General features: G+C 44.6%; 1 protein-coding gene across 10 annotated transcripts in view; it reads left to right on the top strand.

The window, feature by feature from the left end:
- Positions 1 to 22,194, top strand: part of LOC118385286 (regulator of G-protein signaling 3-like) — a 249,205-nt gene that overhangs the window by 176,417 nt on the left and 50,594 nt on the right. For 8 of the 10 annotated variants that reach the window (XM_052521181.1, XM_052521182.1, XM_052521184.1 and 5 more), the window contains one exon: positions 1,793 to 2,674. The exons of the other annotated variants lie outside the window; for them this stretch is intronic. In XM_052521181.1, coding sequence (XP_052377141.1) covers positions 1,793 to 2,674 — 882 coding nt within the window. The remainder of the gene's footprint in view (positions 1 to 1,792; positions 2,675 to 22,194) is intronic. 10 annotated transcript variants of the gene reach the window in all.

Here is a 22,194-nt window from a genome sequence, read left to right as displayed (position 1 = left end):
GTACATGCGTCTGCATTTACGCATTTGCCATGGTCTTACAGAAGTTTACAATCAAACCTTGTATCGTTCTATCTATTTAAAATCTCAGCTTTAATTTTTCAACCAAATAATGCATACAAATGCAGTATTTGATGTTTAAAACATGACAGGGTCAGAGCAGGGACTATTACGATTACTATCAGAATTGTGGATTGTATTTTCCCTTGACATCCAATCTCATTAATGCCCTCACTTTTCCTTGCCATCTATTGGTCTTTCTCTCTCTCACCCCTCTGGGTCAGAGGAGGAAAGAGAGAGAGAGGAGAGAGTGAAATCATGTACTAAGCTGCCCTGTCTTATAGAAGTGTGTCTCTTATAGAAGTGCAATTCACTGTAAAAATAGCAGCCCCGTCATCATCAGTCTGTAGCTGGTGAACTGTACAACGAGGCCCCCTCTCAGCAATTGAAAGCCTACCATCACAGTGTGTTTCAGAGTGTCTTTCTTCTTCTTGTCTTTTTTCATTTCATGTGGCTTCTCTCTCCTGCCTAAAGTCAACAATTCTCCACATACACCCAGAATCACTGGCTTCACCTTTACCAGGACGTTGTTGATAGTTAGTACTGAGCCATTAGTTTCTTAGGCATATAACACACTTCACAGGTCAATAGGATAGGAATGGATTGCTGTCAATAGGACAGGATTGAGATCCGGCCTGGTCTGGGTAAAGGCTTGTTTCTCTATTGATCGGACAATGTGGGACGTGTCTTAATAGCTTTTTAGTGATTGGGAGCATTTCAGCAGGGCTCTGGTTGACTGGTGCAGCAGGGCTCTGGTTGACTGGCGCAGCAGGGCTCTGGTTGACTGGCGCAGCAGGGCTCTGGTTGACTGGCGCAGCAGGGCTCTGGTTGACTGGCGCAGCAGGGCTCTGGTTGACTGGCGCAGCAGGGCTCTGGCTGACTGGCGCAGCAGGGCTCTGGTTGACTGGCGCAGCAGGGCTCTGGTTGACTGGCGCAGCAGGGCTCTGGTTGACTGGCGCAGCAGGGCTCTGGTTGACTGGCGCAGCAGGGCTCTGGTTGACTGGCGCAGCAGGGCTCTGGTTGACTGGCGCAGCAGGGCTCTGGTTGACTGGCGCAGCAGGGCTCTGGTTGACTGGCGCAGCAGGGCTCTGGCTGACTGGCGCAGCAGGGCTCTGGTTGACTGGCGCAGCAGGGCTCTGGTTGACTGGCGCAGCAGGGCTCTGGTTGACTGGCGCAGCAGGGCTCTGGTTGACTGGCGCAGCAGGGCTCTGGTTGACTGGCGCAGCAGGGCTCTGGTTGACTGGCGCAGCAGGGCTCTGGTTGACTGGCGCAGCAGGGCTCTGGCTGACTGGCGCAGCAGGGCTCTGGTTGACTGGCGCAGCAGGGCTCTGGTTGACTGGCGCAGCAGGGCTCTGGCTGACTGGCGCAGCAGGGCTCTGGTTGACTGGCGCAGCAGGGCTCTGGTTGACTGGCGCAGCAGGGCTCTGGTTGACTGGCGCAGCAGGGCTCTGGTTGACTGTCGATGGGTTTCTTTGATGGTTTTGTCTTCTCCTTATTTGACATGTTTAATGGAGGCAATTCAAATGTTGATGCCTTGAATCATCAGTAGTGAAGTGCATTGCACCAAAACTGAATTAGCTGAGGCGACACATTTTTGCTTTAGCCCAACACTAATAAATGTGATATGTTCTACTCTCTCTCTCTCTCTCTCTCTCTCTCTCTCTCTCTCTCTCTCTCTCTCTCTCTCTCTCTTTCTTCTTTCTCTTTCTCTTTCTTTCACTTTCTCTGTCTCCAGATGCTTGAGCCCAAAGTGGACACCCCTCCATGTGAGCTGGGAGTAGGCCTATCCCTGCCACGGGGCTCCGAAGAGGACCTCCTTTACCCCTACCCTTCTAGCCCCTCACTGCCCCTGACTCTGGGCAGCCCACAACCCTCTGAGCCCCTCACGCCCCTGGAGGAGGTCTGTACCCCGCTGGGTGACGAAGAGGAGCACAAGGTGCCCCCCACCCCGCCCCCATCCACCGAGGGAGAAGACTGCAAGAGCATGGAGGGCACCGAGCCCGAGATCTGGAGGGATAGAGAGGAGGAGGTGGAGGAGGAAGAGAGGAAGGGTGAGGAGGAAGGAGAGATAGAGGAGGGTGGGGAAAGAGAGGCAATTCCCTCAGCGACGGATGACGAGGCCCCGTCAGACCCCCCTGACACCAACGCCCCCCCCTCCTCCTCCTCTTCCTCCTTCATCATTCCCGAACTCCGCCTAGACCGCTCCTTCAGCGCCAATGCTCTCTCCTCGCCCAACACCGACGAAGAGTACGACGAGGATGATGAAGATGATGAAGATGATGATGATGATTATGATGAAGAAGATGACAGCGATGATGCCTACCCAGAGCGCCACGACAGTAAGCGCCGCAGTATGGTGGAGGGTTCTGCCTGCGAGAAGCATGGCGGCCGGCTGAGCGTCCAGAACTCACTGCGGCGCCGCACGCATAGCGAGGGCAGTCTGCTACAGGACCCACGCTCTACCTGCTTCACCTCAGACAACACCATCAATTGCCTGGACGCGAGCCACGGACACAAGGGGGGCTGGTCGCTGCCCTCGCCCAAGACCCTGAAGAAGGAGCTGACCAAGAACGGAGGCTCCATGCACCAGCTCTGCATGCTTTTCTCTGGCAGGAAGGTCAGTACAGAACCATGCTCATACACACACACATAAACACATACACCAACACACGCACACACACACACATTCAAATGCATGCATAGACACACACATACAGACTCACACACACATAAACACACAGATGCGCACACGTTTTAAAGTCTTGCTTCGATATAACACTGATCAAGTATTCACTGTAAATAGTTTTATCATGAGTCTTTTTGTATGTTCTATGATACCATGTATGGCTTAGTTTGTCATACGATGGGTTTATAGGGAAGACTACCTGTTTCCATTTTAGAGATTGGGTGCCACCCAGTGGTGAAAATGAGAACTTCAACTTTAGAAAATCTCATTATAGTTGAGTTTGCAGTAATCAACTTTGTCCACTAGAGGGCAAGCAGTGTCTGGTTCTCTTATTCAATAAAAGCACAGGAGCATAACCTCATCACAACAATGATACACAAGCTGTATTATTCCATGTGACAGCCCTAATGTTTTTTTGGTTTTACAATCCTTGTGGGGATCAGAAGTCCTCACAAGAATATTAAAACAAGGAAAATTCAGACAGTCCCCACAAGGAAAAGGGCTATTTTAGACCAAGGGGTTAGGTTTAGGGTTACAATTAGGGTTAGGGGTTAGCGTTAGGGTTCGGATTAAAGCGCAGACATACCAGTACGATTGTCAAACATTTGCCTGCCGACGGACAGTACTTAGTGCCTCTGAACAGAGTGTTGGCAGTCAATATCTTATGATGTAGATTCCAGGTTGGCTTGCTAGCGAATATTTTTAAAACAATTTCTTTAGGGGCTGGATCAGCTTTAGTATTGCGGAAATTTTGAAGCTTCCATCAATGTAATTGTCTGCATCATTTCCAATCCCCCAAATATTTTTGGGGTAAATATATATATTTATATATATACAAATACACATACACACTTGGTCCTTCTGTAGCTCAGTTGGTAGAGCATGGCGCTTGTAACGCCAGGGTAGTGGGTTCAATTCCCGGGACCACCCATACGTAGAATGTATGCACACATGACTGTAAGTCGCTTTGGATAAAAGCGTCCGCTAAATGGCATATATTATTATTATTATATTATATTACATACACCTTAGCCAAATACATTTAAACTCAGTTTTTCACAATTCCTGACCTTTAATCCTAGTCAAAATTCCCTGTCTTAGGTCAGTCAGGAACACCACTTTATTTTAAGAATGTGAAATGTCAGAATAATAGTAGAGAGAATTATTTATTTCAGCTTTTATTTATTTCATCATTCCCAGTGGGTCAGACGTTTACATACACTTAATTAGTATTTGGTAGCATTGCCTTTAAATTGTTTAACTTCTTGCGTCGAGCCACAAGCCCATTACCATAACGCAACGTTAACTATTCATGAAAATCGCAAATGAAATGAAATAAATCTGCTAGCTCTCAAGCTTAGCCTTTTGTTAACAACACTGTCATCTCAGATTTTCAAAATATGCTTCTCAACCATAGCAAAACAAGCATTTGTGTAACAGTATTGATAGCTAGCGTAGCATTTAGCGTTAGCATTCAGCAGGCAACATTTTCACAAAAACAGAAAAGCATTCAAATAAAATAATTTACCTTTGAAGAACTTCGGATGTTTTCAATGAGGAGACTCTCAGTTAGATAGCAAATGTTCAGTTTTTCCTGAAAGATTATTTGTTTAGGAGAAATCGCTCCTTTTGTTCATCACGTTTAGCTACGAAAAAAACCTGTATCCAGGAGTGTAAATCTATTTGCAAGCTCATTAGCATAACACAACATTAACTATTCATGAAAATCGCAAATGAAATGAAATAAATCTGCGAGCTCTCAAGCTTAGCCTTTTGTTAACAACACTGTCATCTCAGATTTTCAAAATATGCTTCTCAACCATAGCATAACAAGCATTTGTGTAACAGTATTGATAGCTAGCGTAGCATTTAGCGTTAGGATTCAGCAGGCTATATTTTCACAAAAACAAGAAAAGCATTCAAATAAAATAATTTACCTTTCAAGAACTTCGGATGTTTTCAATGAGGAGACTCTCAGTTAGATAGCAAATGTTCAGTTTGTCCAAAAAGATTCTTTGTATAGGAGAAATCGCTCCATTTGGTACATCACGTTTGGCTACCAAAAAACCCCGAAAATTCAGTCATCAAAACGCCAAACTTATTTCAAAATTAAATCCATAATATCGACTGAAACATGGCAAACGTTGTTTAGAATCAATCCTCAAGGTGTTTTTCACATATCTCTTCGATGATATATCGTTCGTGGAAGTGTGCTTTCTCCTCTGAATCCCATGGGAAAATGCCTGCAGCTGAAGATTACGCACCAATTTAGACAAAGGACACCGGGCGGACACCTGGTAAATGTAGTCTCTTATGGCCAATCTTCCAATGATATGCCTACAAATACGTCACAATGCTGCAGACACAATGCTGCAGAAAGCGTAGGCTCATTCAGGGCACATTCACAGCCATATAAGGAGACATGGAAAACAGAGCCTCAAAAATTCTGCTAATTTCCTGTTTGAAGTTTCATCTTGGTTTCGCCTGTAGCATCAGTTCTGTGGCACTCACAGATAATATCTTTGCCGTTTTGGAAACGTCAGAGTGTTTTCTTTCCAAAGCTGGTCAGGGCTTTGTGATGGTCACTCCATTAACTTGACTTTGTTGTCCTTAAGCCATTTTGCCACAACTTTGGAAGTATGCTTGGGGTCATTGTCCATTTAGAAGACCCATTTGCGACCAAGCTTTAACTTCCTGACTGATGTCTTGAGATGTTGCTTCAATATATCCACATAATTTTCCACTCTCATGATGCCATCAATTTTGTGAAGTGCACCAGTCTTTTGTGAATTGCACCAGTCCTCCCTGCAACAAAGCACAGCCACAACATGATGCTGCCATCCCCGTGCTTCACGGTTGGGATGATGTGCTTCGACTTGAAAGCCATCCCATTTTTCCCCCAAACATAACGATGGTCATTACGGCCAAACAGTTCTATTTTTGTGTCATCAGATCAGGGGACATTTCTCCAAAAAGTACGATCTTTGTCCCCATGTGAAGTTAGCAGACAGTAGACTGGCTTTCTTATAAACATCCTTTGTGGAAAACCACGGAACAACGGGGTTAAACCCAGCCTGGCGCGTACACACCAAACACGTAACAAAAAACAATTTCACACAAAGACATGGGGGGGAACAGAGGAATAAGTACATGCAGTGTGATTAGGGAATGAAAACCAGGTATGCAGGGAACAAGACAAAACAAATGGAACAATGAAAAATGGAGCGGCGATGGCTAGAAAGCCGGTGATGTCGAACAAGGAGAGGAGCCGACTTCGGCGGAAGTCGTGACAGGTATGATGGCTGCGTGGTCCCATGGTATTTATACTTGCGTAATACTGTTTGTAGAAGAAGAACATGGCATCCTCAGGCGTTTGGAAATTGTTCCCAAGAACGGCTGATTTCTTTTCATTTCCCCATGATGTCAAGCAAAGAGGTACTGAGTTTGAAGGTAGGTCTTGAAATACATCCACAGGTACACCTCCACGGAGTTACACATGGAGTAAAACAAACATACAGTCAATAATACAGTATAAACAAGTCTATATACGATGTGAGCAAATGAGGTGAGATAAGGGAGGTAAAGGCAAAAAAAAGGCCATGGTGGCAAAGTAAATACAATATAGCAAGTAAAACACTGGAATGGTAGATTTGCAGTGGAAGAATGTGCAAAGTAGAAATAAAAATAATGGGGTGCAAAGGAGCAAAATAAATAAATAAATAAAATACAGTAGGGAAAGAGGTAGTTGTTTGGACTAAATTATAGGTGGGCTATGTACAGGTGCTTAAAGCTAGTGAAGGAGATAAGTGTTTCCAGTTTCAGAGATTTTTGTAGTTAGTTCCAGTCATTGGCAGCAGAGAACTGGAAGGAGAGGCGGCCAAAGAAAGAATTGGTTTTGGGGGTGACAAGAGAGATATACCTGCTGGAGCGTGTGCTACAGGTGGGAGATGCTATGGTGACCGGCGAGCTGAGATAAGGGGGGACTTTACCTAGCAGGGTGTTGTAGATGACATGGAGCCAGTGGGTTTGGCGACGAGTATGAAGCGAGGGCCAGCCAACGAGAGCGTACAGGTCGCAATGGTGGGTAGTATATGGGGCTTTGGTGACAAAACGGATTGCACTGTGATAGACTGCATCCAATTTGTTGAGTAGGGTATAGGGTATATATATATAACATTCTATTGGTTGCAATAATTTAAATTGAAAAATTTTAAGTTTTGAATCTGGCGTTGTTTTGCGTATCAATTCATAAACCGTGTGCCATGGAATGGGTACATCGAAAATCTCTTCCCAACTATATTGCAATTTATATGGCACAGCTGTCAGTTTCTTTGTCCTTAAATGAAACTGGTATATATTTTTTATTTATCACAATTTTCTTTAACCAATTATGGTCTTTAATAGAGGGCCAACAGACAAGTTCCTTACTTTCTCCCCCTTCCACTTGCCTCTTCCTTTTTTGCGGTAATGCTGCAATTAGTTGGTTGTAATTTTGGGCAGAGCAGACATTTTCATATATCTGTGTTAGCTGCATGTGTGACTCCACCAGTCCTATTTATGATATTATTTACAAAGATTATACCTATTTTTTTATTGAAAAATACTTTAATTTTTAAAAATCAATTAGTCTATTTGAGTTTATCCACAATATTTGTTGTTTTATTTGTTCTGTCTTTTCAGGTGGATTAAACTGAAATTGCAACCAACTTTCTATGGCTCGTTAAAAAAAATAACGATATCTTGGAGATTATTAGCCTACATTGCATAGGAAGTGTGACTGGCTCATGATGGATGTCCTGAGAAAATGCTAAAATATTTTCCTGTTGTCACTCCTGTTGGCTGCCCGACGTGGGGGTTAGTGCTCTCTGAATGGCTCAATATCAAGTTGTTGGCCACTGACGAGCATTGCGATTCTACAAGTAGAAACAGCAGGTTTCGGGCCAGCTAGCAGCAGGTCCCTCTTTTGTTCGAGCAAGAGATGGAACGGCCTACCACTGTAATAACTATCTATCTGCAGTGAGTTGTCTTTCATGCTTTAGAGGTAGGGTTAGGGAAGATAGATTCCTATTCAAAATCCTATTGTTTGATCCCCACAAGGATAGTAAAAGAAACGTGTGTGTTTAGGAGGGAGAAAGAGAGAGCAGGATAAAGGGGTAAGAGAGGCAGGAGGTATTTAAAAATATATATATATATTTCACCTTTATTTAACCAGGTAGGCTAGTTGAGAACAAGTTCTCATTTGCAACTGCGACCTGGCCAAGATAAAGCATAGCAATGTGAACAGACAACACAGAGTTACACATGGAGTAAACAATTAACAAGTCAATAACACAGTGGAAATAAAGGGGAGTCTATATACAATGTGTGCAAAAGGCATGAGGAGGTAAGCGAATTATTACAATATTGCAGATTAACACTGGAGTGATAAATGATCAGATGATCATGTACAGGTAGAGATATTGGTGTGCAAAAGAGCAGAAAAGTAAATAAATAAAAACTGTGGGGATGAGGTAGGTGAAAATGGGTGGGCTATTTACCAATAGATTATGTACAGCTGCAGCGATCGGTTAGCTGCTCAGATAGCTGATGTTTGAAGTTGGTGAGGGAGATAAAAGTCTCCAACTTCAGCGATTTTTGCAATTCGTTCCAGTCACAGGCAGCAGAGTACTGGAACGAAAGGCGGCCGAATGAGGTGTTGGCTTTAGGGATGATCAGTGAGATACACCTGCTGGAGCGCGTGCTACGGATGGGTGTTGCCATCGTGACCAGTGAACTGAGATAAGGCGGAGCTTTACCTAGCATGGCCTTGTAGATGACCTGGAGCCAGTGGGTCTGGCGACGAATATGTAGCGAGGGCCAGCCGACTAGAGCATACAAGTCGCAGTGGTGGGTAGTATAAGGTGCTTTAGTGACAAAACGGATGGCACTGTGATAAACTGCATCCAGTTTGCTGAGTAGAGTGTTGGAAGCCATTTTGTAGATGACATCGCCGAAGTCGAGGATCGGTAGGATAGTCAGTTTTACTAGGGTAAGCTTGGCAGCGTGAGTGAAGGAGGCTTTGTTGCGGAATAGAAAGCCGACTCTTGATTTGATTTTCGATTGGAGATGTTTGATATGAGTCTGGAAGGAGAGTTTGCAGTCTAGCCAGACACCTAGGTACTTATAGGTGTCCACATATTCAAGGTCGGAACCATCCAGTGTGGTGATGCTAGTCGGGCATGCGGGTGCAGGCAGCGATCGGTTGAAAAGCATGCATTTGGTTTTACTAGCGTTTAAGAGCAGTTGGAGGCCACGGAAGGAGTGTTGTATGGCATTGAAGCTCGTTTGGAGGTTAGATAGCACAGTGTCCAATGACGGGCCGAAAGTATATAGAATGGTGTCGTCTGCGTAGAGGTGGATCAGGGAATCGCCCGCAGCAAGAGCAACATCATTGATATATACAGAGAAAAGAGTCGGCCCGAGAATTGAACCCTGTGGCACCCCCATAGAGACTGCCAGAGGACCGGACAGCATGCCCTCCGATTTGACACACTGAACTCTGTCTGCAAAGTAATTGGTGAACCAGGCAAGGCAGTCATCCGAAAAACCGAGGCTACTGAGTCTGCCGATAAGAATATGGTGATTGACAGAGTCCAAAGTTACTCTTAAAGAATGACCAGGCATCCTCAACTGACGGGATGAGGTCAATGTCCTTCCAGGATACCCGGGCCAGGTCGATTAGAAAGGCCTGCTCACAGAAGTGTTTTAGGGAGCGTTTGACAGTGATGAGGGGTGGTTGTTTGACTGCGGCACCGTAGCGGATACAGGCAATGAGGCAGTGGTCGCTGAGATCCTGGTTGAAGACAGCGGAGGTGTATTTGGAGGGCCAGTTGGTCAGGATGACGTCTATGAGGGTGCCCTTGCTTATAGAGTTAGGGTTGTACCTGGTGGGTTCCTTGATGATTTGTGTGAGATTGAGGGCATCTAGCTTAGATTGTAGGACTGCCGGGGTGTTAAGCATATCCCAGTTTAGGTCACCTAACAGAACAAACTCTGAAGCTAGATGGGGGGCTATCAATTCACAAATGGTGTCTAGGGCACAGCTGGGAGCTGAGGGGGGTCGGTAGCAGGCGGCAACAGTGAGAGACTTATTTCTGGAGAGAGTAATTTTCAGAATTAGTAGTTCGAACTGTTTGGGTATGGACCTGGAAAGTATGACATTACTTTGCAGGCTATCTCTGCAGTAGACTGCAACTCCTCCCCCTTTGGCAGTTCTATCTTGACGGAAGATGTTATAGTTGGGTATGGAAATCTCTGAATTTTTGGTGGCCTTCCTGAGCCAGGATTCAGACACGGCAAGGACATCAGGGTTAGCAGAGTGTGCTAAAGCAGTGAGTAAAACAAACTTAGGGAAGAGGCTTCTGATGTTGACATGCATGAAACCAAGGCTTTTTCGATCACAGAAGTAAACAAATGAGGGTGCCTGGGGACATGCAGGGCCTGGGTTTACCTCCACATCACACGCGGAACAGAGAAAGAGTAGTATGAGGGTGCGGCTAAAGGCTATCAAAACTGGTCACCTAGAGCGTTGGGGACAGAGAATAAGAGGAGCAGGTTTCTGGGCATGGTAGAATATATTCAGCCCAGGAGTATGCAAGGAGCACAGGAGCTCTGGTCGGGCTAGCTTCAAGCTACGTGGGTGGAAACGCTAGCCAGGAGTAATCAACCAGGGTTGCGGTTTAGCTCGATAGCTAGTTGTGAAGATCCAGCTGAAAAAATGTTCCGTTTGCGGAGGGAATCCGGGGATAAAAAATAAATAGGTCCGTTATGCTCTGGTTAGCGTCGCGTTGTTTGAACTGGCGAGAGCTTTCCGAGCTAAAGGTTAGCTGATGACCGGTTAGCTGAAGACCGCTAGCATAGCTGGTGGTTAGCTGGCTAGTTTCAGTTGAGGGGTACATCAGTAAATATAAATACTTTAGGAAAAGTAGCTAGGGTGAGGCGGATTGCAGGAGAGTATTTGGAAGCTCAGGTTTAGCAAAATGTTTTTAAAGATATGCGAAGAAAAATATCTAAAACGAAAAAGAGACGATATTTACAGAGAGACGATACGACAGGACGACTTACTGCTACGCCATCTTGGAAGCTAGTATGGTTGTGTACTGAAATAGTTTTTGTATACAAAATGTATTTGTTTGTTCACCCCTTCCTGATGGTCTTGGTTGTCCATTAACACAGCATATTTACAGGTCAAATTGATCTGCTGGCCAGTAGTGTGAGTGTTTGCTGTTAGTGGGTGGTAAATAAGTATCTGAGAGCACAGCAGAGGCTGTGGAGAAAGGGAGCTTTATTCCAACTGATAAGGAGAGAGCGAGGGGGATGAAAGACAGAGAAGGAGAGGAGAGTGAGAGCATGAGTGCAAGTAAGTGTATGTGAGCAATATAGAGAGAGACAGTGTATGTGAGCGATATAGAGAGAGAGACAGTGTATGTGAGCGATATAGAGAAAGACAGTGTATGTGAGCGATATAGAGAGAGAGACAGTGTATGTGAGCGATATAGAGAGAGAGACAGTGTATGTGAGCGATATAGAGAGAGACAGTGTATGTGAGCGATATAGAGAGAGACAGTGTTTGTGAGCGATATAGAGAGAGAGACAGTGTATGTGAGCGATATAGAGAGAGAGACAGTGTATGTGAGCGATATATAGAGAGAGACAGTGTATGTGAGCGATATAGAGTGAGAGACAGTGTATGTGAGCGATATAGAGAGAGACAGTATATGTGAGCGATATAGAGAGAGACAGTGTATGTGAGCGATATAGAGAGAGAGACAGTGTATGTGAGCGATATAGAGAGAGACAGTGTATGTGAGCGATAGAGAGAGAGAGACAGTGTATGTGAGCGATAGAGAGAGAGAGACAGTGTATGTGAGCGATATAGAGAGAGAGACAGTGTATGTGAGCGATATAGAGAGAGACAGTGTATGTGAGCGATATAGAGAGAGAGACAGTGTATGTGAGCGATATAGAGAGAGAGACAGTGTATGTGAGCGATATAGAGAGAGAGACAGTGTATGTGAGCGATATAGAGAGAGAGACAGTGTATGTGAGCGATATAGAGAGAGAGACAGTGTATGTGAGCGATATAGAGAGAGAGACAGTGTATGTGAGCGATATAGAGAGAGAGACAGTGTATGTGAGCGATATAGAGAGAGACAGTATATGTGAGCGATATAGAGAGAGACAGTGTATGTGAGCGATATAGAGAGAGACAGTGTATGTGAGCGATATAGAGAGAGACAGTGTATGTGAGCGATAGAGAGAGAGAGACAGTGTATGTGAGCGATAGAGAGAGAGAGACAGTGTATGTGAGTGATATAGAGAGAGAGACAGTGTATGTGAGCGATATAGAGAGAGACAGTGTATGTGAGCGATATAGAGAGAGACATTGTATGTGAGCATATAGAGATAGACAGTGTATGTGAGCGATATAGAGAGAGAGACATTGTATGTGAGCGATATAGAGAGAGAGACATTGTATGTGAGCGATATAGAGATAGACAGTGTATGTGAGCGATATAGAGAGAGAGACATTGTATGTGAGCGATAGAGAGAGAGAGACAGTGTATGTGAGCGATATAGAGAGAGAGACAGTGTATGTGAGCGATATAGAGAGAGACAGTGTATGTGAGCGATATAGAGAGAGAGACATTGTATGTGAGCGATATAGAGAGAGAGACAGTGTATGTGAGCGATATAGAGAGAGACCTCTAGTGGAAGCTTTAGCTGCCAGTCCGATAGGGAGCCTTAAATGGCGTTGTGTTCTCTGCATGGATGGAAGGAGGGAGGGAGGAATGTAGCTACTGTAGTGGGCTCAGCCTATTGGTCTTGGAAGATTCTGGGGGTAATTTGATTACTTATTGGCGTCATCGACCCAGCTCTCCAGCTGTGTTTCCATTATTTAAAAGGATGTCAGCCCCTCACATTAAATCATGTCATCTCTAGGTTAGGGATCTAGAGTGTGTGTGTGTGTGTGTGTGTGTGTGTGTGTGTGTGTGTGTGTGTGTGTGTGTGTGTGTGTGTGTGTGTGTGTGTGTGTGTGTGTGTGTGTGTGTGTGTGTGTGTGTGTGTGTGTGTGTGTGTGTGTGTGTGTGTCTCCATTCACCTCTGACCCACATGGTTTTACAGGCCTATTGAAGGAAGGCTGACATCCATACATGAAAACTGCTAAACACATGCACTGTATTTACTCTCTGACACTTCCAGGGCCAAGTGGCACCCAACTCTCAACCCTGCACATCCATGCCCATAATATTGTTCACCTTACTACATTTCTTTGAATAATATGAATATGAACAAATTATGAATTTCAAGTGTGATGTAAAGCTTCTGTCCACCTGTCCTTCCTTCCTTCCTTCCTTCCTTCCTTCCTTCCTTCCTTCCTTCCTTCCTTCCTTCCTTCCTTCCTTCCTTCCTTCCTTCCTTCCTTCCTTCCTTCCTTCCTTCCTTCCTTCCTTCCTTCCTTCCTTCCTTCCTTCCTTCCTTCCTTACATGTACATTTAAGTCATTTAAATGTAAAATAAGATAGCTAGGTGGTTGCTCCGCAGGCAAGCACCATGGTCTTGTAGAGGATGTGCTTCGACTGGAAGCCAGTTTGTGGAGGAGGTGGGTGACATGGGAGAACATGGGAAGGTTGAAAACCAGGCGGCCTGCAGTGTTCTGGATAAGTTGTAGGGGTTTGATGGCACAAGCGGGGAGCCAACAGCGAGTTGCAGACGGGTGTCCAGACGGGAGATGACAAGTGCCTGGATTAGGACCTGCATCGCTTCCTGTGTGAGATAGGGTCGTACTCTACAGATGTTGAAGAGCATGCACGACAGGGTGGTGTCTGGGATCACGGCAAGGTTCTTTGCACTCTGGGAGGGTGACACTATGGAGTTTTCAACTGTGAAGGAGAGGTCTTTGAGCTGGCTGGCCTTCCCTGGGAGGAAGAGCAGCTCTGTCTTTTCCAGGCTGAGCTTGAGGTGTTGAGCCGACTTCCATGGTGAGATATCTGCCAGGCACGCAGAGATGAGTGTCGCCACCTGGGTGTCAGAAGGGGGGAAAGAGAAAAGTATTTGAGTGTCATCCGCATAGCAATGATAGGAGAGACCATGTGAGGATATGACAGAGCTGAGTGAGTTGGTCTATAGAGAGAAGAGGAGAGGGCCTAGAACCGAGGCCTGGGGACACCAATAGTGAGAGTATGGGGTGCAGATCTTCTCCACGTCACCTGGTAAGAGCGGCCTGCCAGGTAGGATGCAATCCAAAAGTGTGCAGAGCCTGACACCCAGCCCCGAGAGGAGGATCAGATGGTTCACTGTGTCGAAGGCAGCGGATAGATCTAGGAGGATGAGAACAGAGGAGAGACAGTCAGCTTTGGCAGTGTGGAGAGCCTCCGTGACACAGAGAACAGCAGTCTCGGTTGACTGACCCGTCTTGAAGCCTGACTGGTTAGGGTCAAGAAGATCATTTTGAGAGCGTGAAAACGAGCGAGTTGATCAGAGATGCTCAAGTCTTTCGGAAAGAAAAGAAAGCAGGGATAAAGGTCTAACGTTTTTACAGTCAGATGAGTGGAGTGTTGGTTTCTTGAGGAGAGAATCCACTCTGGCCATTTTGAAGTCAGAAGGGATGTAGCCAGTGGTCAGGGATGAGTTGATGAGGTAAGTGAGGAGGTCTCCAGAGATCATCGGGAGAAAGGGAGGAGTGGATGGGGTTGAGCGGGCAGACCTCGCGAGATGCAAGATTTCATCTGGAGCGAGAGGGGAGAAAGAGGTTAAGGCACAGGGTAGTTAATTCTGTGTGAGTGGGACCAGTGGACTCAATAGGCTGAGTGAATGAGGAGCGGGATGTTTTCAATCTTCTATTCAAAGTGGTTGACAAAGACGTCAACAACTTTGGGGAAGGGGGGGTGGATGATTTAGGGAGGAGAATGTGGAAAAGAGTTTCCTAGGGTTAGAAGCTTGACATTTTAGAGTGATAGAAAGTGGCTTTAGCAACGGATTCAGAGGAAGAGAAAGTAGAGAGGAGGGAGTGAATGTACGATACAGATGGCAGTAGGACACAGCGTGTGAATGGCCCCGACAGTATTACCACATAGCCCATCTGGGTTAAAAACTATTCTCTACATTGGTTTACGCCATAGGGAAGTATACCCTGCAGTATCCAACATAGCCCCACGCCTTGTCTTTGTGTACAGTCGTGGCCAAAAGTTTTGAGAATGACACAAATATACATTTTTTACAAAGTTTGCTGCTTCAGTGTCTTTAGATGTTTGTCAGATGTTACTATGGAATACTGAAGTATAATTACAAGCATTTCATAAGTGTCAACGGCTTTTATTGACAATTACATGAAGTTGATGCCAAGAGTCAATATTTGCAGTGTTGACCCTTCTTTTTCAAGACAACTGCAATCCGCCTTGGCATTCTGTCAAATAACTTCTGGGCCACATCCTGACTGATGGCAGCCCATTCTTGCATAATCAATGCTTGGAGTTTGTCAGATTTTGTGGGTTTTTGTTTGTCCATCTGCCTCTTGAGGATTGACCACAAGTTCTCAATGGGATTAAGGTCTGGGGATTTTCCTGGCCATTGACCCAAAATATCGATGTTTTGTTCCCCAAGCCACTTAGTTATCACTTTTGCCTTATGGCAAGGTGCTCCATCATGCTGGAAAGGGCATTGTTCGTCACCAAACTGTTCCTGGATGGTTGGGAGAAGTTGCTCTCGGAGGATGTGTTGGTACCATTCTTTATTCATGGCTGTGTTCTTAGGCAAACTTGTGAGTGAGTCCACTCCCTTGGCTGAGAAGCAGCCCCACACATGAATGGTCTCAGGAAGCTTTACTGTTGGCATGACACAGGACTGATGGTAGTGCTCACCTTGTCTTCTCCAGACAAGATTTTTTCTGGATGCCCCAAACATTCGAAAGGGGATTCATCAGAGAAAATGACTTTACCCCAGTCCTCAGCAGTCCAATCCCTGTACCTTTTGCAGAATATCAGTCTGTCCCTGATGTTTTTCCTGGAGAGAAGTTGCTTCTTTACTGCCCTTCTTGACATCAGGCCATCCTCCAAAAGTCTTTGCGTCATTCCTGAGCAATCTGTACTGGGGGTGCCCCGATCCCGCAGCTGAATCAACTTTAGGAGACGGTCCTGGTGCTTACTGGACTTTCTTGGGTGCCCAAGACGCCTTCTTCACAACAATTGAACCGCTCTCCTTGTAGTTCTTGATGATCCGATAAATGGTTGATTTAGTGGCAATCTTACTGCCTGCCTGTAAAGCCCTTTTTGTGCAAAGCAATGATGATGGCACGTGTTTCCTTGCAGGCAACCATGGTTGACAGAGGAAGAACAATGATTCCAAGCACCACCCTCCTTTTGAAGCTTCCAGTCTGTTATTTGAACTCAATCAGCATGACAGAGGGATCTCCAGCCGTATCCTCGTCAATGAGAGAATCTCTGTGTTAACGAGAGAATCACTGACATGATGTCAGCTGGTCCTTTTGTGGCAGGGCTGAAATGCAATGGAAATGTTTTTGGGGGATTCAGTTATTTTGCATGGTAAAGAGGGACTTTGCAATAAATTGCAATTCATCTGATCACTCTTCATAACAGTCTGGAGTATATGCAAATAGCCATCATACAAACTGAGGCAGCAGACTTTGTGAAAATTAATATTTGTGTCATTCTCAAAACTTTTGTTCACGACTATATATACCTACACACATTATGGTGGCTTTTAAAGTAAATATACAGTACTTGACCTTCTGAGAGATGTGTGAGTGGCTTGAATCAAGCAGAGTTAATTATTTACAGGCAGGGCTTGATTTAGTTAAAAAACACAAATTCCACAATATAGATATTTGACATCTCTTTCGGATAGTTTATTTTTATGAAGAATATATTGATTGTTATTTCTTAGAATTGTTTTAGAAAAAAACACCAAAATGTTTCGACCAGGTCCATCACCACCACCTCCCATTGGACAGCGGGAGAAAGGCATTGTAGGATATTTATACCCAACCCCCCCCCCGTGGATCACAGCATGTTCTCCAAGGCTGTCAGAGACACCTCGTCATTTCGCGATTGTTGCTCTGTGTTACCAAACATCACACTAGATGAGAAGGATGGAGAAAGAGAGATGCAAATGTTCTGGTCTCCTCCATCCTTCTCACCTCTTAGCTATGTGGTGTTTACATTTTCCTTTAGTAGTTCTGATTTACATGGTCTGGTCCTCTTTTTTCCGCTCTGCTCTTTTTCTCTGTGTTTGAAGCCTTTAGGCTTCATAAGGACAGAGAGAAAGAGAAAGATAGTTAGAGAGATTGGCACCCACCAAGAGTGAGCTGGACTCAATCTCAATGTGATGACAAAATTACAATGGCTTCTTTTTTTTTTTCTCCACGCGTCACACATGTACCTGAAACTCCTTGTCTACTTCACTTGTAGTGCCGGAATATTACTTAGAAATGTGTACCTCACATGCAGTTTGTAACATTGACTATGCAATTTGTGTATTAACAAAGTCTATTAAATTGAATGATCTGCCACTACACCCTATTACACACAGAACCCAGACCAGGATATAGACTAGCCCTCAACAAAGATACATCACACTCATATACAGTCCCTGTCTGACTCAGGGCTGCAGGTTATTGTCAGAGGGTTACACTTAGAATGAGTGTTTAGAAAAGTGCATAGAGAGCATTCCAGGCGACACAGGTGCTGGGGTAATCTGAGTTTACAAGGTCAAGCCATTAAGTTGATGGGAGTTGGGTCTCTGTTTGAAATCGCTACATAAACACATTCAATCTTAACAAGCTGTGGAAAACAGGATTTTATTGTGTTTACTGAGAGAGCTTACATTTTACTGTAGAACCACACACGAGGATGCACAGAAACATACATTGCATTCGGAAAGTATTCAGACCCCTTGACTTTTTTTGTTGCGTTACACGAAGGGGTGGCCAACTCCAGCCCTCAGGGGCCTGATTGGTGTTACACTTTTTCTCCATCCCTCGCAAACACGGCTGATCAAATTGCATTCTAAACTGAAGATCATGATTAGGTGATTATTGGAGTCAGGTGTGTTAGCTGGGGCTGGGGAAAAACTGTGACACCAATCAGTTCCCTGAGGACTGGAATTGCCCACCCATGTCGGTTACAGCCTTATTCTAAAATTGATTATTTCATAACTCTATACACAATACCCCATAACGGCAAAGCAAAAAGAGGTTTTTAGACATCCAGAGATGTTCGATCGGGTTCAAGTCTGGGCTCTGGCTGGGCCACTCAAGGACATTTAGAGACTTGTCCTGAAGCCACTCCTGCGTTGTCGTTGCTGTGTGCTTACGGTTGTTGTTCTGTGAGACGTTGACCCTTCGCCCCAGTCTGAGTGCTCAGAGTGCTCTGGAGCAGGTTTTGATCAAGGATCCCTCTGTACTTTGCTCCATTCATCTTTCACTCAATCCCAGTCCCTGCCGCTGAAAAACATCCCCACAGCACGATGCTGTCAACCACTATGCTTCACCGTAGGAATGTCAGGTTTCTTCCAGACGTGACACTTGGCATTCAGGCCAAGGAGTTCTTGGTTTCATCTGACATGAGAATCTTGTTTCTCGTGGTCTGAGAGTCCTTTAGGTGCCTTTTGGCAAACTTCAAGTGGGCTGTCATGTGCCTTCCGTCTGCCCACTCTACCATAAAGGCCCGATTGGTGGAGTGCTGCATGGATGGTTGTCCTTCTAGAAGGTTCTCCCATCTCTACAGAGGAACTATGGAGCTCTGTCAGAGTGACCATCGGATTCTTGGTCACCTCCCTGACCAAAGCCTTTCTCCCCCGATTGCTCAGTTCTGCCGGGCTGCCAGCTCTAGGAAGAGTCTTGGTGGTTCCAAACGTCTTCCATTTAAGAATGATGGAGTCCACTGTGTTCTTTGGGACCTTCAATGCTGCAGACATTTGTTGGTATCCTTCCCCAGATCTGTTTCTCGACACAATACTGTCTCGGAACTCTATGGACAATTCCTTCAACCTCATGGCTTGGTTTTTGCTCTGACATGCACTGTCAACTGTGGTACCTTAAATAGACAGGTGTGTGCCTTTCCAAATCATGTCCAATCAATTTAATTTACCCCAGTTGAACTCCAATCAAGTTGTAGAAACATCTCATGAATGATCTATGGAAAATGGATACACCTGATCTCAATTTCGAGTCTCATAGCAAAGGGTCTGAATACTTATGTAAATAAGGTATTTCTGTTTTTTATGGTGAATAAATTTGCACTTTCTGAATGCACTGTAAATATGGTGGTGGTCTGTACCATGGTGGTCTGTGTGTGTGCTGATGTGTGAGTGTTCTTCAGAAACAGCGGGGGGGTGAGAGATGAGAGATGGATGGTAGATGAAAGATGAGTGCAGCGGTATGCTGAACCCTTCCATCCATCTGTCCATCCTCCTTGGATTTTCCATGGACTCCACCATAATGTAACTGTTCATCAACTGCCTTTATGCAGAATCAATTGAAGAGGCAATAATATTTCTGGGGCTTGTGAGAAGCAGTAGTATTATAATCATGGTAGGTCAATTATAATCATGGTATGTCAATTATAATCATGGTATGTCCATTATAATCATGGTATGTCCATTATAATCATGGTATGTCAATTATAATCATGGTATGTCCATTATGTATGTCAAAACAGCACCGTCTTCAGTTGGTTAGTCATGGTATGTGAGGCCCACAACGACCAGACCACAGAGTTGTGCTTTATTTCTCTCCTCCTCAGTCCAGAAAAGGGGTCTAGAGTGGTCTAAAGGATATAGAGTGGTCTAAGGGAGAGAGGGGTAGACAGAGTGAGGGAGGGATGTTGCAAGGCAGAAACACAGGAGGCCTACAGAACAGAATGGAAAGGAACCCTTAATCTGAGTGCAGAACATTTGTTCCGGTTCTATAATGTAATGTATATCATCGTTAAGCCATTCCCTGTTCTCTCTAATAAGAACCAGATGGAGATGAGAGAAAAAGTTGATCACTAACATTTGTATTTGATGCCCGAGGCACTTTCAGGTCATGAATTGCGGTTCATGGATGAAGACTTCGTGTTTTACTTAGCTGAAAAGCAATTCAAGTGGAAGCCAATTTCCAATGAAAGTGCTGGCCTTGAGAAAGTACATGGCTGAATTGCAGTATCAAGGCCAGGGAGCTTTCCAGTGAGGCTATAACTCTGTCCTCTCTGTGTAGTTTGCCTTAATGTCAAGTGTGTGTGGTCTGTCACTACCTGCTGTTAGTACAAACTATTCAAAGGAGTCCAGTATCAATACAACACATTACACAATATCTCTTTGAGTCCTGGAAGAAAAGTTCCCTTGTTAAGCAATTGTCACCAATAAAAGTTACTTCAGCTGACACTTCCCCATCTGCATTTTATCAAAACACTTTAACTACTTGAACTCTCACCTCCTTTCTGACCAGATCTGGGCTTTGGATCATACTGGGGAGCTTGTTTCTAGTGTAGTTCCTCAGCTGGTAGCTAGAGTGCACAGTGAGAGAAGAGCACAGCCTTGCTGTGAAAAGGCCTCTTGTTCTGACCTTTACAGTGCATAACAACAGTCCCAACAGCCAGTTAGCAAGCCAAGTCACTACGTGGCAAACACAATGCAGGTTTCCATTGACCCAGGTTTGTTCAACACGGGAGGATTTTTATTCTGTCAAACTTTCTTTATCGTGACAAATTATGATGGAAACGGTGTTTTTCAAATAAATGATGATTGTTGAATCATTTTGAAGGTATGCGATGCAATTGATTTTATCATACAGTGCATTTGGAATTTAGACCCCTTCACTTTTTCCACATTTTGTTAAATTACAGCCTTATTCTAAAATGGACTTAAATTTTTTAGCTCAGGTACATCTAGTTTCCAGTGATCATCCTTCATATGTTTCTAGAACTTGATTGGAGTCCACCTGTGGTAAATTCAATTGATTGGACATGATTTGGAAAGGCACACACCTGTCTATTTAAGGTCCCACAGTTGACAGTACAAAAAGCAGCCATGAGGTCAAAGGAATTGTCTGTAGAGCTCCGGGACAGGATTGTGTTGAGACACAGGAAGATCTGGGGAAGGGTACCAAAAAATGTCTGCAGCATTGATGGTCCCAAATAACACTGTGGTCTCCATCAATCTTAAATGGAAGATGTTTGGAACCACCAAGATTCTTCCTCGAGCTGGCAGTAAGGCCAAACTGAGCAATCGTGGCAGAAGGGTTTGGTTAGGGTGGTGAACAATAACCCGATTATCACTCTGACAGAGCTCCAGAGTTCCTCTGTGAAGATGGGAGAACCTTCCAGAAGGTCAACCATCTCTGCAGCACTCCATCAATCAGGCCTTTATGGTAGAGTGGCCAGATGAAAGCCACTCCTCAGTAAAATGCAAATGCCAGCCTGCTTGGAATTTGCCAAAAGGCACCTAAAGGATTCTCAGACCATTAGAAACAAGATTCTTTGGTCTAATGAAACCAAGACTCTTTGGCCTGAATGCCAAGCGTCACGTCTGGAGGAAACCTGACAACATACATCCCATGCTGTGGGGATGTTTTTCAGAGGCAGGGACTGGGAGACTAGTCAGGATCAAGGGAAAGACGAACGGAGCAAAGTACAGAGAGATCCTTGATGAAATCCTGCTCCAGAGCGCCCCGGACCTCAGACTAGGGGCGAAGGTTCACCTTCCAACAGGACAACGACGCTAAGCAGACAACCAAGACAACGTAAGAGTGGCTTCTTGAAAAGTCTCTGAATGTCCTTGAGTGGCCCAGCCAGAGACTGGACTTGAACCCGATCGAACATCTCTGGAGAGACCTGCCAAAGGTGCTTCAACAAAGTACTTAGTAAAGGGTCTGAATACTTTAAGAAATATGATATTTATTTTTATTATACATTTGCAAAAAAAAATGTATCCTGTTTTTGCTTTTGTCATTATTGGGTTTTGTGTGTATATTGATGAGGATTTTTGTTTTTCTTAAATACATTTTAGAATAACGCTGTAATATAAGAAAATGTGGGAAAAGTCAAGGGGTCTGAATACTTTCTGAATGACCTGTACAGCTCCACTCCACATTTAATTGAAATGCCTACTGCTTTCAACTTTAAATATAACGTTTCTTCGCATGGCAAAAGGATTCACATTCTTTTCTGGTCGGCTGGATGCAAGTTTCACCATCCAATTATTTCAGATCTACAGGATGCAAGTTTCCCCATGACACGGACCGTGGCGATATAAAAATATCGATTTTTGAAGTAGCATTTTATCCATGCTGGCTTTTGTCGGCTACCTGAGACATGACCCAAATGAAAAGATATAAAATAAAATACCAAGATTCTTATGTTTTTATAAGTAATACATATGACAGCAAAAACACTTACAAGATTCATAGAAGATTAT

This window comes from Oncorhynchus keta, chromosome 6 (assembly GCF_023373465.1).
Source record: "Oncorhynchus keta strain PuntledgeMale-10-30-2019 chromosome 6, Oket_V2, whole genome shotgun sequence".
Taxonomy (NCBI): domain Eukaryota; kingdom Metazoa; phylum Chordata; class Actinopteri; order Salmoniformes; family Salmonidae; genus Oncorhynchus; species Oncorhynchus keta.
Note: the sequence above shows the minus strand (reverse complement) of the source record. Positions and strands in the feature narration are given on the sequence as shown.